This window comes from Beta vulgaris, chromosome 8, assembly GCF_026745355.1.
Source record: "Beta vulgaris subsp. vulgaris cultivar EL10 chromosome 8, EL10.2, whole genome shotgun sequence".
NCBI classification, from domain to species: domain Eukaryota; kingdom Viridiplantae; phylum Streptophyta; class Magnoliopsida; order Caryophyllales; family Amaranthaceae; genus Beta; species Beta vulgaris.
In genome coordinates this window covers 45,784,858-45,800,590 of record NC_079209.1, presented here as the reverse complement: position 1 = coordinate 45,800,590, position 15,733 = coordinate 45,784,858, and the positions used below count along the sequence as shown (strand labels likewise).

The 15,733-nt window shown below is 35.1% G+C and overlaps 2 protein-coding genes across 2 annotated transcripts; both read right to left on the bottom strand.

The window, feature by feature from the left end:
• Positions 1–3,109: 3,109 nt before the first annotated feature.
• On the bottom strand, positions 3,110–5,601 carry LOC104884395 (uncharacterized). The gene is made up of 5 exons (XM_057391569.1): positions 5,012–5,601; positions 4,566–4,953; positions 4,145–4,374; positions 3,712–3,901; positions 3,110–3,568 (listed from the first exon to the last, which is right to left on the bottom strand). The coding sequence occupies exons 1-5, from the start codon at positions 5,599–5,601 to the stop codon at positions 3,110–3,112; spliced, it is 1,857 nt and encodes a 618-aa protein (XP_057247552.1).
• Positions 5,602–7,800: 2,199 nt separating this feature from the next.
• LOC104884391 (1-aminocyclopropane-1-carboxylate oxidase 1) lies at positions 7,801–13,137 on the bottom strand. The gene is made up of 3 exons (XM_010669032.4): positions 12,901–13,137; positions 11,908–12,134; positions 7,801–8,551 (listed from the first exon to the last, which is right to left on the bottom strand). Exons 1-3 carry the CDS (start codon positions 13,000–13,002, stop codon positions 7,969–7,971), a joined length of 912 nt encoding a protein of 303 aa, XP_010667334.1. The 5' UTR covers positions 13,003–13,137; the 3' UTR covers positions 7,801–7,968.
• Between the last annotated feature and the right edge of the window lie 2,596 nt (positions 13,138–15,733).

The following is a 15,733-nucleotide window of genomic DNA, read 5'->3' as shown; positions in this document are numbered from 1 at the left end:
ACAAAGTTTAGTATTCAAGATCATTTTAGAATAAAAAAATCTCTCCTCTCTTTACGGCCTTCGATATAAATGGACTTATTCGAAAATAATTGGATGATGACAAAATTATTAAAATGGACATTCTTTGTTTATACCCAATAAGGTACAAATAGTTCCTTGATTTTTGTAAATGATTCTTGAGAGAGTTCTAAAATGGACCTCGTAGATCCTAAAAGTTATATATATAATATATGTAGAACCAATAATGGCAAACTAATCACGCAGGCTCCAAGCCTTTCACAGGCCATAGCCCATTTCAAGCCTAGTACAAAACACTAATCAAATTATTGCGACAACCAATAGGTCTCTATTAGGCTTACTCTTGCTAATGTTTTTTGATTCATGGAAATACTCGAATGCTTGATTATTTGAAAACTTTGTTACTGCATATATAAATACCTATCACTAACTTATATGAAGTATAAGTATTAGTTTTGCTGTAAGTTAGAGATTTTGTTTTCACGTGATCAGTCAGCCCAAAATTTTTATTGATTAATCAAAATAAATAATAAAACAATGATAACAACATAGATGTACCCCTAATTCAATTTCCCCATCCAAATTAGATTTCAACGTTGGGCCTCAAAAGTGACAGCCCATCTACCAATTCACAGTTTCTCTTTTTGGCTCTTTATGTGCATTTGCATGTATTAATGAGCAAACTTAACTGAATCCGTATTGTTGTGCTGTTGTGCACATATAGATTTTCCAAAATATTGAAGAAGATCAAAGAAACAAATTACCTAATATGCCTGAGTAACTACTCCCCATTGCCAATTGATTAGAGATGGAATCTTCTTTAAAACTTTTACGTCTAATTTCAGCATACCCGTGTCGAGACCAATTTTATATTCGACCAAAAATCTAACAAACTTCAAAATTTATCAATGCCTTAAAAAAAAACTACTACATCCATTGAAGAAAGTTTCCAATACTTGTCCTGAGAAGTAGATAATTCCCATCAATCTTCCAGATGTGTTACTAGTATTTGCTCAAGTTTAAGAGAAAAGAAGGACACCAGAAAAGGTAGAGAGAAAACAGCTTTGTGATGTTGTTGTATTGATTCATAAAAAACCTACCTCCTTCCCTTGATCTCATTACATCATATATAGTCACTCTAGGACAAAACAAGGAATAATCACTAGAGAATAAAAGGACAGAATTGCAGTACACTAATGACAGATCATCATTGGCAGTACATTTGGCAATTTCTAGGAAGATACCTAGGACAGTGTAGTGAAACTAAATTACTCTTTACACCTTTTCTCATTACTCCCCCTCAAGTTGGAGTGAGTCTGCAGATGAAGCTCCAAGCTTGGCCAAAATATTTTTGTGTTGTTGGACTGGGAGGATTTTAGTGAGAATATCAGCCAGCTGATTTGCAGAAGAGACATGTTCTGTGACAATGTCTCCTATCTTGACTTTGTCCCTAATGTAGTGACAATCAACTTCTAGGTGCTTGGTTCTCTCATGTAGAACCGGGTTTGTAGCAATAGCAATGGCAGCTTCATTGTTACATTTGAGTATGGTAGGTGGTAGATTTCTCAAGCCAAGATCCTTGAGAAGAGTGATTAGCCAGGTTACTTCACAGGTGGTGATTGCCATGGACCTGTACTCAGCTTCTGCTGTTGATCGTGCCACCACACTTTGTTTTTTTGCTTTCCATGAAATAGGAGATTGACCAAGCATAATACAATAGCCAGAGGTGGATCTTCTTGACATTGGACAGCTTGCCCAATCACTGTCACAATATGCTGTCAATCTTGCTGCTGATGTGGAAGCAAGTAAAATGCCTTGACTGTAGGACCCAAGTAGGTATCTTAGGAGCCTCTTTGCTGCTTGCATATGAACTGTTGTAGGCTGATGCATGTGCTGACTTAGAAGTTGAACAGAGAAGGTTATGTCTGGTCTTGTGATAGTCAGATATATTAATTTGCCTAGCAGCCTCTGATACTCAGTTGGTGATGGCAGTACATCACCTTGATCATGTGTGAGTTCAAGGTTAGGATCCATAGGCAATTGAAGAGGTTTTGCCTCCATCATGTGATATTCTTTCAGCAGGTCTAGAGTGTATTTTCTCTGAGAAACAAAGAACCCAGCCTGAGATCTTTCAATTTCCAACCCCAGAAAGTATCTCAACTCTCCAGATCTTTCATATGGAAGGATTGATAGAGCATGTTTTTAAGTTTCTTCTCTTTCAAGGCAACTGCCTGCTATGAGCAGATCATCAACATATACCAGCACTAAGGTGATGCTTGTGTCACTGGTATTGGTGAACAGGCTGTAGTCAGATCTAGACTGAGTGTATCCAAACTTCATGAGTGTGTGTGAGAGTTTAGAGAACCACTGCCTGGGAGCTTGCTTAAGCCCATACAGTGATTTTTTAAGCTTGCATACCACCTGTGAGCTTACTTTGGCAGGAATACAGTTTAATTGCACTCTGCTGCCTAGTGTGTGTAACCTTGTGGAGGTTTCATGAATACATGCTCTTGAGATCACCATGTAAGAAGGCATTGGTCACATCCATTTGGATTGTGTACCAATCCTTCATAGCAGCCACAACCAACAATGTTCTCACTGTGCTCATCTTTGCAACTGGTGCAAATGTTTCAGCATAATCCAAACCATGTCTTTGATTGCACCCCAGGATTACCAGTCTAGCTTTGTACCTCTCCACACTTCCATTTGTTTTGTACTTGGTTTTAAACAACCATTTACATCCAATAGCCATTTTTCCAGGTGGTAAAACAGTGACATTCCAGGTATCATTCTGCTCCAAGGCATCTAATTCTCTATTCATGGCCTCTACCCAATGTGGATAGGTCACAGCTTCTTTAAAGTATGTAGGGTCTGGATTGGTTGTGAGAGTAGTCAGAAAGCAAAGAAATGAGGTATGAACACCAGTGTTTGTCACACTAGTTACTGAGGATGGAGTTGTCATGTTGTAACTGAGGCTAGTTTTAGACATGTGAGTTTGGTAGTCTTGTAGCCAAGATGGTTTGATGATTTGTCTTGTGGTTCTTCTGGGTACATATGTAGGTGGTGTAGGTTGAGGGGAAGGCTGTCTAGATTAAGATGAATTAGGAGAGGTGTAGCTAGGTGTGGTTGTCAAAGGTGGCTGATGAGAAGGTGAAGTAAGAGTAGTGGTGTCAGATGGTTGATCAAGTTCATCTTCCATGAACCAATTGTCATCAAAAACAGGTTGAGAATTGTTAGGCTTGGGGTTTGGAATAGGGTTCATGTAACTTTGTGATGCATCATCTTGAAAGGGAAAGATATCTTCATGAAACAAGACATCTCTAGAGATGAACATGAGTTTGGTAACCAAGTTTAGAAGCTTGTACCCTTTTTGTGTAGGTGGATAGCCCATGAACACACATGGCACACCCCTAGGGTGAAACTTGTCACCATGGTGATCTGGATTACAAGCAAAGGCTAGGCATCCTAACACTTTGAGATGGTGATAGGTGGGTTTTTTCTTGTGTAAGGCTTCATATGGGGTTTTGTTGTTGAGGACTTGAACAGCAGTCTGTTTATAATGTGGGCAGCACTCATGACACAATCTCCCCAGTACATGAGAGGGAGAGATGCTTGGAATCTGATGGCTCTTGACACTTCTAGAATGTGTCTATGTTTCCTCTCAACTCTTGCATTTTGTTGAGGCCTTTTTACACATGATGTTTGATGGACAATTCCATGTTGTGTGAAGAACTCTTGACAAGGTTCATCACTGAATTCTAGAGCATTATCAGATCTCAAGAATTTTATGCTCTTCTTGAAGTGATTCTTTGCATAGCTCATGAAGGCTTCCAAGGTACTCAAAGGCTGAGATTTATACTCCAGCAAGTAAATCCATGTTGACCTAGTGTTATCATCAACAATGGTTAAAAAATACCTGAATTTTCCTCTAGTACATACTCTGTAAGGGCCCTAAATGTCTATGTGGATGAGTTCAAAAGGTTCAGTAGCATGAGAGGAACTAATTGGGAATGGAAGTTTGACAAATTTAGACATAGGGCAGGTTATACAAACAGGATTTTTGTTTTGAATATGAGGTTTAACAACATCAATGTGTTGTAGTTTGGAGAGGGATGCATGACCTAACCTGTGGTGCCACAGGGCAAACTGGTCTGGTTTGTTTTTAGGTTGGTTGAGAGGATTGTTTTGGAGTTCAGGGTTCTTTTTTGATGTAAGGTAGGCACTGGGTGCTGTGTTCAAGTAATATAGGCCACTTCTCTCATGTCCCACACCTTTCACTTGGTGTGAGCTTCTATCTCTTATAACACATTTCTCAGGGAGGAATTGAACCTCACAGTTTTCATCTCTAACCAATTTCTGCACAGAGATTAAATTGTGCTTAAATTTTGGCACACAAAGCACATTCTTCAAATTCAGCTCCTCTGTGAGCTTCAGATTCCCTTTGTGAGCTTCAGATTCCCTTTGTGAGTGATTTCAGCTGTTGCTCCTGTAGGCAACTTCATTTTTGGTGAGTTTTGAGTTTTAACCACATCACTCATCTTACTCACTGATGATGTGATGTGATCAGATGCTCCAGAGTCTACAATCCACTCTTCTGCAGTATCAGTAGCATGGAAGCATGATATCATGCTTGAAAAATGCTGGTCAATCTCATCATCAGTTTCTGTGCCCTTAGCATTCATCTGAGCAGTCATGACTGGCAACAGTTTTGCCAATTGTTCTATTTGCTGTTGTGTAAACAACAGTCCATTCTCCCCCTGACATGTATTTGCCACCATTTTAGAAGCGTTTTGTCTGGTTGTATTCCATTTCACCCCAGAAACTCCACCTTGTTCCTTTTGTGGTCCAGCAGCCACTTGTTTTCCATGCTTGGGATGCCATTTTGGAAAATTTCCAGTGGCATACCAACATTTCTCAGCACTGTGCCCTCTTTTACTACACTTTGCACACAATCATGGTTCTTTCATTCGTATTTTTAGTAAACATTGCTGACATTTCAGTCTCAAGTTTTGGAGTTCTCTGAACCTCCCTTTGTGATTCCTCTTGCTGTAAAACAGAACATGCAGTTTCAACTGTGGGGAGTGGGTTTAACATGAGCAGTTGACTTCTATGAGTTCCATATTTAGGGTCCAATCCATTCAAGAATTGAAACAACCTAGATTCTTCCTTCTGTAGGTTTATGTTATCAATAAATTTCCCCATCTCTTCAGTAGGATTATTGACTGTTGGTAACAGGTTCATAGACTCTTCCCATATCACAGATAGAGCAGTGTAATACTCATTCACAGTGAGATTGTTTTGTTTGGTTTCATACAGGTCTTTATTTAGTTTGTATTTCCTAGATCCATTTGTCAAGGCAAATCTGGTCTCTAGTTGTTTCCATATGTCCTTAGCTGAGTTGACATAAAGGATAGATTTCTTAATAGCAGGCGATACATTATTATGGATCCAAGCTACTACCATATTGTTGCATATTTCCCAAAGTTCAGATTTTACCTCATCTTGAAGTTCCTTGACTGTGTCACCAGTGACAAAGCCTAGCTTCTCTTTGAGGACAGGTTTATCTCCATGCTCCGTTTCCATGACCTGTAATCTGCAGCTCCTTGGAGCTTGTCAACTTGTATTGAGGTGGCTCCATCAGAAGGGTGAAGAAACAGTGGGTTTTGCATATCAGTAAATGTTATCCTTGACATGATTCAAGGTTGTTTGAGGATGATTTTGGATTATGGAGGAAGAAGAGAATTTTGAGGAATAGAACAGAAGAATAAGAAGACAGAAGGAAAGAACAGATTTTTTAGGTTTTTTTTTTTTTTTAGGTTTTTAGATGAATGATTTTATCAATACTTGATAACAATCATTCGGTAGCTCTGATACCATGAGAAGTAGATAATTCCCAGCAATCTTCCAGATGTGTTACTAGTATTTGCTCAAGTTTAAGAGAAAAGAAGGACACCAGAAAAGGTAGAGAGAAAACAGCTTTGTGATGCTGTTGTATTGATTCATAAAAACCGACCTCCTTCCCTTGATCTCATTACATCATATATAGTCACTCTAGGCAAACAAGGATTAATCACTAGAGAATAAAAGGACAGAATTGCAGTACACTAATGACAGATCATCATTGGCAGTACATTTGGCAATTTCTAGGAAGATACCTAGGACAGTGTAGTGAAACTAAATTACTCTTTACACCTTTTCTCATTATGTCCACAATTAAAATCAGATTAAGTAAAATTGTAAATGGATCAAAATCCTAAAAAATACAAAAATACAGTAAAAAATGTAATGAATCTCATGTACTATTGAAGAGGTACATGTTTTGTTGATTCATTCGAGGTGGAGTTGTGTGGTAGATGCAAGTCAAGGTGGAGATCTGTGAGGATGTGACTTGCCACGAGCTGGGTCGCGAGGCGCGACAATGGTCGCGGGGTGCGATGCATGCCCCGAGCTTTTCTTTGCTCGTTGTGGCAGAGTGCTTGTCGCAAGGCGCGACGCAGGTCCCGAGGTGGTTGCAACACTGCTCGCGAGTCGCGAGCTCTCCTCTGTTGCACGCAAAGCGCGAAGGCTATTTACTTAGTCCGCTTTATTCGACGGTTTAGGGCTTGTATTATAGACTTCATATAAATATGTCAACTCATATTTAGATTAGATTACCACAAATATTAGAGAAAGATTAGCCAAAAACACAATAGAGAAGATTAGAAAGAGTCTTTGAGATTCAATTGGAAATCCATTCAATTGAATCTTGCCTGTTATAATTGTAATTGTAATCGTCTCGTTCATAGTGAAAGAATCGTTGTCCCCTGCCTTGAGGACGTAGCTATCGAATTGATAGTGAACCTCGTTAAATCTTGTGTGTTCTTCATTCGCTTTTCTTGTGTTTATTATTTGTTTAATCGCTTCCGTTGCAACATTCTATAAAACTTATAAGTTGTCTAATTTCAGCTTCTCATCAGGCCCGGCTAAGGCCCTGTGCAGAATGATCAACTGCACAGGGCCCCCAAAAAATAAGGGCCCAATTGGATATATTGGTTGCCCAAAGTGAAAAAAAAACTAAAGCATATTAATGCTTCAGTCTTCACGCGTATGAAACAGAGAGAATTGAAAGTCGTGCTTCTATAGAAAAAGGGAACCCTTATTTTACTCCTCTCTTCCAAGTTCAAGGTATTTAATTCCCCTTTTTAACTCTTTTCTAATTTCCAAAAACCCATTAATGAAATTCCTGTAGTTTTCTTTTCTCCAAATATTTACAAACTTTCTCCACTATAGCTATAGAGTAAGGTTTACAACTCTAAATTCTCAATCCCAGAAGCTTGATAATTATACAATACAGGTTCTAGAGAGAAAAGAATCTGCATTCAATCCTTGTTTTGTTAACTATCCAACCCAACTTTCTAACATATCAGCCCTAATGCTAATTTTATATTTTAGTTATTAGGTACTAGGTAGCATTACTCATCTTATAATGCTAATCAGCTAAAAGGAAAGGTTCTTTCAGAACTCTATCTTTTCTTAATAATAAATTTAAGGATTTGCTTCCTGATTGTTCTAGAAATTATTGTTGATTTTGAATATATGTAATATATGTTGAATTTTATTTGGAAAGAAAATAACTTTTATTTAGTTGTATGATATTTTACTTTTGGTATTTATATAACGACATCTTTTTCTTACTCGTTGGGGCCTGCTAATTTAATTTAGGACAGAGTCCCTAAATTTTTCGAGACGGCCCTTCTTCTCATGTACCTGTGTCGAGACCGATTTTATATTCGACTAAAAATCTAACAACTTCAAAATATATCATTGCCTTAAAGAAAGTTTCCAATACTTGTCCAAGGATTACAATCAGATTAAGTTAAATTGTAAATGGATCAAAATCCAAAAAAATACAGTAAAAAAAATGTAAGCAGTATAAATCGCGTATTGAATCTTTGATGAATTTCTCATCATTTATTCTTCTCCATTGACCATATCCTTGATAGACTGAAACCTCTCACCTTTGTCCAAAAATTTAGTACTTGAATACAATTTCAAGTAATCCTGAAACTTGTAATTCCCGGGATATAACATATATTTAGCAGGAGTTATAACAGCATCACCTGCAGGATTATAAAACGTAGCAATTGACAATCTACTCCCATTTTTTCCAGCCATAACACGATGCAAAATGCTCTTATATTTTCCATTGCTAAGCACTTCTATTTGGTCCCCTAAATTAACAAAAATGGTGTTGTTTTTCGAAGGCGGTATCTTGAACCATTCTCCATCTTTAAAAAATTCAAGGCCTGGGACTTGATCATCTTGCAATAAGAGAATGATTCCACCTGCATCAGTGTGCTCTCGAAGGCCTCGTACGAGTTCAGGGTTCGGACATTCAGGGTATATCGCTACCTTTGTTCCTACTGCTGGGCCTTTGCTTCCCTTGAATGTCTTCTTTATGTAGTCTTTTTCTAAGCCAAGGTTTTCACACATCAGCTCTGATAGTTTTTCTCCCACTTTTACTAGTTCATCAATGTAATCATCCATTGTTTTTCTGTAGATCAAACACATGAAATTAGTAGCCTATTCCGAGGAAATCTATGTAGTTTGCTACCTCGGTACCTCTAGTACAATTTAGTGATTTAGGTGCTTTCTATGGACAACCACTAAGACAAATTGCAATGTGTTGTAGTATGTTTTTTTCATTTTATCTTATAGACTTTTCACGTTTTTAGAAACTCCCACCTTAATGATTTTTTTTTATAAATTTCCACCTACCATTTTCAATTTTATTAAAAACTCCCACCACTTAACGATTTTTGTTACATTCCAATAATAAAACCGTTAAGTAGGCCCCTCATATATATTTTTTTAACAAAATCGAACTTGAAATAGTTGCAAGTCTCTACAAATAGTTATAATTCGTTCCAAACTTGCTCCAAAATTGTTGAGATTTTGCCCTAAAAATGATGAAATTGACTTTGATTTCAACGTAAATTAATAATAAAATGCATATGTAAGGTCTACTTAACGGTTTTGTTAACGAAATTTAACAAAAATTGTTAAGTGGTGGGAGTTTTTAATAAAATTGGAAATGGTAGGTGGAAATTCATAAAAGAAAATCATTAAGGTGAGAGTTTCTAAAAACGTGAAAAGTTTAGGTAGTTTTGAACAAAAAATCCTATTTATTTTATGCAATTCAATCATCTTCGGATCAGCATACATCTAACAATTTTTTTTGGGTGAAAATAGAATTTAGCAGAGCATATTACGTAACAATAGTAAAGTTATTACAATTCGCAATGTATAACGACAAACAATAACTAGAGGGTGGGGGAAAAGCCTAATTGCAGAGCAGTCCGTTTATGAAGATCGACCCATAAAATCGACCCACATTTGGCAATTAACTCATCCCTTTTTACTAGAGTACTTTGCAAACATACTTTCTTTCTAATTTTTCTAAAAGATAAAAAAAAAAAAAGCATCTATTAAATTTGTCTCCTTCACGCCCATGTGATCTTGAGTTACATAAGAGAAAAGAACAATATGAAATGGAGGGTGTACATCACAAATCTATGACACTACGTTTGTGGATATATTATTGGAACAATTGGAAAAATAATCTCAACTTCTTGTAAAACCTAAGTGTATCATTATTGGTTTTTTAGATGGAAAAATGAACAGGTTAAAGGGTAAATCAACCCGAATCTGTTCCATTTAAATTAACGAGTTAAATGGGTTGAATTCAAGTTAGAATTTTTAACCTGATCCAAGCAATTTAATTAAATGGATTGGGTTGGGTCGATCCATTAAATTAATCGGGTTGAAAATTTTGACCCATCCTAGTTATTAATGGGTTAAGTTGGTGGATTGGGTTTGATTTTTGTCCGCTCTTGTTACACCACATTATTGGTACCTTCTTATATACCCTCTAGGAGGTTTTAGGAATTACTCTCTCCGTCTCCTATAGATCCTCCCATTCATTAATCGTGTGGTCAAAAACTCTGACCATATGTGGTAATTAATACAATTTCCATTTATAATACTTATATAATATTCCTTTTTGAGATGTTTTGAATTAATTGTACATTTCCTTGTGGGGAAAGGTTTTCTCCTTACATGTGCTTTCTTTAATATTTTCAGCATACATTTATACAACTACTTTAAATTAGTGTGCCATTTTCTTTGGGTACAACTAAAAGAAAACAGACGGCGTGTATGTGAAACTTTTTATCATGGGAGATTTTGTTGGATTCGTGACAATATATATTTTTATAATTTTATTTTTTTCGTAATTTATGCAACACACTAAAATATACTAATGGTCAAATAATGCATTTCAATTAATGCATATATAAAATATACGTGCGGGAGGATCTCTAGGAAGCGAAATTGAATACCTAGTTTTTATAATTTATCACGTGAAAAAAATTAAGATTGGTTCATCAATCGCACAAAATCGAGTTCGGGAGTTCGGATCCTCTAGAGTTTTAGTGAAACTCTACAAGATAGAGTTGTATCTAAGCCATACATTTTAAAATCAAGGGCTCATATTGGTGGGAGTGAAAGATTTAGGAGTAGATTTTAATAAGAGGAAAATAGGGGGGTTTGGAAAGAGAATATATGAACCATTGATTTTTTATTCAATGGTTGATATTGCTCAAACTTTACCTTATAGAGTTAGTTTACAACTCTAGAGGATCCAAACGCCACAAAATCACACTTTTGAGAGGGCAACATTGCTTTTTCCCAAGCCAGTATTATTGAACACTACCGACCAAGAGACATCAAGGAGGCAATATTCTCCTACCAAATAATGTGTTATCTTCACCTTAAGAAAAAGTTGCAGACTAAACAAGGTCTAATCAGCTATAAACATAAGGTGACATCAAGGCTAATCATATCCAACAAAGCTTTATATGTAAGTTTCGTCCAGATAAGAGCACGTAAATAAAAAGCACCCTAAGTGTATCATCTAATATAAAATACTGTGATTGACAAGGTGATGTTCACATATGAGAAATGGTGTAAATAGCTTGAATATATAGTAACTAGAAAGAAAAATTAGAGAGGTTTTGAAGGTGTTGCTGGAGATAATAAGTAGAGTATTAAGGACGGACACACACTAGCCCACCACTCTCAATTATTGGAACACCTAGCTGTTCTTGTATTGCAAAACTGCTTTTGAGACCACTAACTAAACAATAGAGCATGAGAAGATCATAAATGATGTGTATTTCTAACATGATTATTGATTGTAGAGACATTTGCCAAACGTTTAAGAATGTCAAAACTTAAGCATCTAAGCCAGAATTTACACCAAAAATGCGAATATTATGGCAAACTAGTTCTACTCTAGGTCTATAAGATCATGGATGGTATAAGGAATGTCACTAGCAAGTAGCAATCTCTCCTCCCGGGCCATAGTATATATAATGCTCTTGGTGTACGGTAAACTCGAGTGTATAATATGAACTGCACATAGCTATTACAGTTAATCTATCTATAGAAATATATTAAAAGGTGCGCGAAAACAAGAAACTGTGCCACGTGGCGCTCTCCCTAGGGAGTTTTAGTTTATGTAAACCATCTACAATAAAAAATTAAAAAATTGCATGGTATAAGGTTTGATCCCGAGACTTCAAGTACATATACTAAAGTTTTAACCACCAGGCTAAGTTGTATTTAGTGTTATTATCATAAAATATTATATTAATAAATAAAATTTTTTCTTACCCGAGCATAAATCGGGCATAATAACTAGTTAAATGACTATATTTCGGATTGTATGAACGTTACTACTACCTAATTTATATATTCCCGCATTTTACCAAAAAAAAAAAAGAGAGTATGGATTATGGAAAACTAAATAAGCACTATAAATCATTGATAAATGTGTATTTTACTAACCGAAAATCTTGAGAGAAGTCACCAAAGTCATTCAAATTAGATTTGGGGCGATGCCAAATGAAGAAGCTGCTTTCCCAGTCTGAATTGGAAACAATCTCTTTTCTGATCGCCAAAGCCTTGCTTAGATCTGACTTGAAGAAGCTATCTTTCAAGTTTTCTTCATAATATTTGTTTATAAATTGCTTCACTTTCTCCATTAACTCTTTGTCTATTCCATGATTTTCAATCTGTAATTTTAACATTTCATACTATAATTGTCCATTTTGGATAGCATAAAAAAATTATGTATAAGCTAACTTGGAGCCATCATATCATTAATGAAATAATTCAGATTTCTTCATGTATAATAAAGAAATCATAGAATACATGTTTTAGGAAGCTATTTTTTTTTTTTTTTTGAGTTGATGATCTTAGGATGTTTTCTATGATGTCAAAAGATTGATAACTAAAAAAATGTTTCTGAATTCGTTATGAATCTTGTTATGTTTATCATTGTGTAAAATTAATTCATGCATTTTTAATCTATGTATTATACCCACCTACAAGAGGTGGGAAATTCTTCAAAAATCGAAGAAAGTGTCTAGTGTTCATCTTAGTTATTGTGTACTATATGTTTTTAGAAGGATTCTTTTTCTTTTTGCCATAACATAACTTCCTTTCCATGTCTAAAAAAGTTTAAATATGCATGAATCCACGTCCTAGATTATTCCTCCAATCCTTTATTATTTTATCCTATTGCTGCACAAAGTCAAAATTTATATATATTGGAACTTACAAATTTATTTTATGCGATCTTGCTAGATTCATTTTAAAAATAAATTTGAGTTTTTGAACTTCTTTCGCTATCCCTAATAATACATAATAAAAAAATGTTACGAATAGTGTGGCATGACGTAAAACAGTACAGAAAGGTGAAGTATAAAAGAGGAAGTATTTTTTTTTTCTTTCACTTTTGTCACTTACACGAAGATGGAGTAGTTAAAGATGACTTACTTGAAAAAAGCCCCAATTTTCGCAGGCATGATGCAGAAGCATGAGTGTCTCATTTCTTTTTGCACCTTCAAGCTCAGCAAAGTTTATCGTTGGCATTGCCATTTCTTCTATTTGGTTTTCTTGCTACTTGTTATAACTTATGTCTTATAGGATGGTGAAATGCAACTTTGAGGGCAAACCTACTTATATAGCCAAAAAATATTACATACTTTTAATACTGTACAAAGTTTTGTATCTCGTACTATGTAGACCATAATTTTTGGGCTGGTAAATTCTGCGTTAAAAACTGTCAGGAAAGTCTAGAAAAGGAGTCCACGTTCAGCTAACATTCTCCATCTTGTCAACTTGTTGAACATTATAATCCATTTTCTAGCTAGATAATAATTAGAATTTTTGATCTAGATTTGTATAATCCCCAAGTTCTGACTTATTGTAATAGGAAAAACCTGGATCTGTGTGCTCTGCTAATACCAAACAGAATCCCTTTAGCTTTACCAAAATTATACGTTTGTTTGAAATTTTTGTTAAATATTTCAAAGCCTCTCTCATTTTGTGTGGTTACGACTGTTAATGAAATACAATTTTGTTTTATAATTAGGTGGATACATTGATATGAACTAGTATTATGTGGTTTTTCCAAAAACCACTTAATGTGCAAGCAGCCTGTAATGTATCATTTCCATATTACGTGTGGGATGACAACAGGTTGGGTCTGCGTAGGATAAGGGTAGACCTTTATCCATATTTTAAGGGTAAAATTTTTTTTAGAACCCATACCTGTATCCGCAGGATCCCATAGGGTATGGCAAGGTCTAGGGTCTAGAATGGGTCCAAGATGAACTTTCACCCCTTATATTTTCACGTGTATATATAACTGTTCAGCACAATTCAACATATAAAGCTGTCAATTAGCACACAAAATATCATATTACATAGGAATACATAGTTTTTGAACATCTCAAAAGTCTGATACATCCAAATATGAAAAAAAAAATCCTTTGGACTTTGGAACGAGAGAGTGAAATACTAGTAAGATGAGTTGTGAGAGTGCACTAGGGTAAGGGTTTTATTTTGACCAGAAGGGTTTCTTACATATGTTGTATATAAAATATATTTATTTATTTTAAATTAAAAAATATAAAAATTATATATTTTAGTTTGGGTGGTTCTATTGCTAGGGTAGTTTAGGTATTTGAGAAGTGAACCAAGACTCAAATAGGATACAAAAAATTAAGACCCATATCCTTCAATTAGAGTAGGGTCTGGACGGGTCCGATTAACACCCTGTACTCATTGCTATCTCTAACTACATGTAATAATATAGTGATCCGTTGTTATTTACTAGATTACAAATTTGTGAGTAAGATTTAAGAGCTGATTGAGGTCTTCTTGTCTCCAACTACTTCTTCGATTACAATTGTAATAATTGATCAAAACATATTATTGTTTTGTTGGAGGCATATCTTATTGCAAGAAACTAAACTTTTCATTACGTTGATGGATCAAAATCTTTTTTTCATTGCTCATTGATCAATGTTTATGTCATCTCTCTTTGTTGTTATGTAGTGATTAAAAGTAACCACAATTACAATTAACTGTTCGAAGTTAATTTTTGCTTATTGAAACATACTTTCACAAATCAAAAGTAGTTTTTAAAAAGTCATTTTACATCAGTTAAAGAGAATACAACTAGAGATTATATATGATGTGCCAAATGTTCATGGCCTAATATTTTCTTAATTTCTAGGTATATTGAACTAAATGGTTGTCATAGATAGAATATTCATTAAGCTATAAGTAGTTTATGGTTTTTTTTTTATTAGGAAAGATAATTAGTTTGAAAATTAACCTCCTGACAGGTTACTAGCTTGCAGTGTACACCAACTCAGATGTTAGATACAAAGCTAAACAATTAAAAATTAAATGTCAACATATTATTAGGATAAGGATTCGAATCATGAACAATACCCTGCAATTCGAGCTACCATCTTTCTTTGAGTAACTTATGACTTTTGAGATGTGCTCAAATTGCCAAAAATTCAATCCGAGTTAAAAATCAAACGCGCTAAGATTGTAAAATTTGAAAGCAATACAAAATTTAAATTGAGCTTGCCAAAATGTATAGCCTTGCCAATTTTTTTAGATTGACTGACTTAGATGCACTTTAGTTGGTTATGTTCTTCAAATACAAGCAGTTCTAAATGTGTTGCCAGTTTTAGTAAGAATGTTGCCTAAAAACCACTTAATGTCAATACTGGGAGCATTACTTCCAATGGGCTTGCTTATTAGTAGTTTATTAATTACCTGTTCTTGTATCCAATGCGCCCATACCATACCAACCATCTCTGTTAAAGATGTATGTCAGATATCTCTGTCTCAACCAGAACCAGCAAAGGCATTATTATTATACCTAGTAAAAGTTGATATAACGCGATATGATAACAAGACACGAATCAAATACTTCCTCCGTTTTTTTTAGATGTTACACTTTCTATTATAGGAAATTTTAAATTAGATGTTACACTTTTATTTTGGGTAATAACTTCTCTCTATCTCTCTCCTATCACATGTTCACATGGCCCTTTTGTTTTTCATTCTCTCTATCTCTCTCCTCTCCAAAATTTACCTAGGAGTCCGTGATTTGAAAAGTGTAACATCTAAAAAAAACGGAGGAAGTATGAAAAAAATGAGTTACTGTTAAGATTTTTCGAAACGTTTATATAAATGGGTCTATAAATGTTTGACTTATTAGGATTGGGTTAGTGATAAGATATTGAGCTCGAAACTAACACAACTTTAAACTTACACGATTAACTTAAACATATAGGAAATT

Bases quoted from the DNA above. Each gene is read 5' to 3' on its own strand.
- LOC104884391 (XM_010669032.4), bottom strand. From the start codon at position 13,002: ATGGCAATGCCAACGATAAACTTTGCTGAGCTTGAAGGTGCAAAAAGA. The intron at 12,135-12,900 runs GTAAGTCATCTT...TTAAAATTACAG, and splicing joins AAAATTGGGGCTTTTTTCAA to ATTGAAAATCATGGAATAGA. The intron at 8,552-11,907 runs GTTAGTAAAATA...TTTGATCTACAG, and splicing joins GACTTCTCTCAAGATTTTCG to AAAAACAATGGATGATTACA.
- LOC104884395 (XM_057391569.1), bottom strand. From the start codon at position 5,601: ATGGAAACGGAGCATGGAGATAAACCTGTCCTCAAAGAGAAGCTAGGC. The intron at 4,375-4,565 runs GTGAGTAAGATG...ATCTCTGTGCAG, and splicing joins CTGATCACATCACATCATCA to AAATTGGTTAGAGATGAAAA. The intron at 3,569-3,711 runs GTAAAAAGGCCT...CATTATAAACAG, and splicing joins TTGTCCATCAAACATCATGT to ACTGCTGTTCAAGTCCTCAA.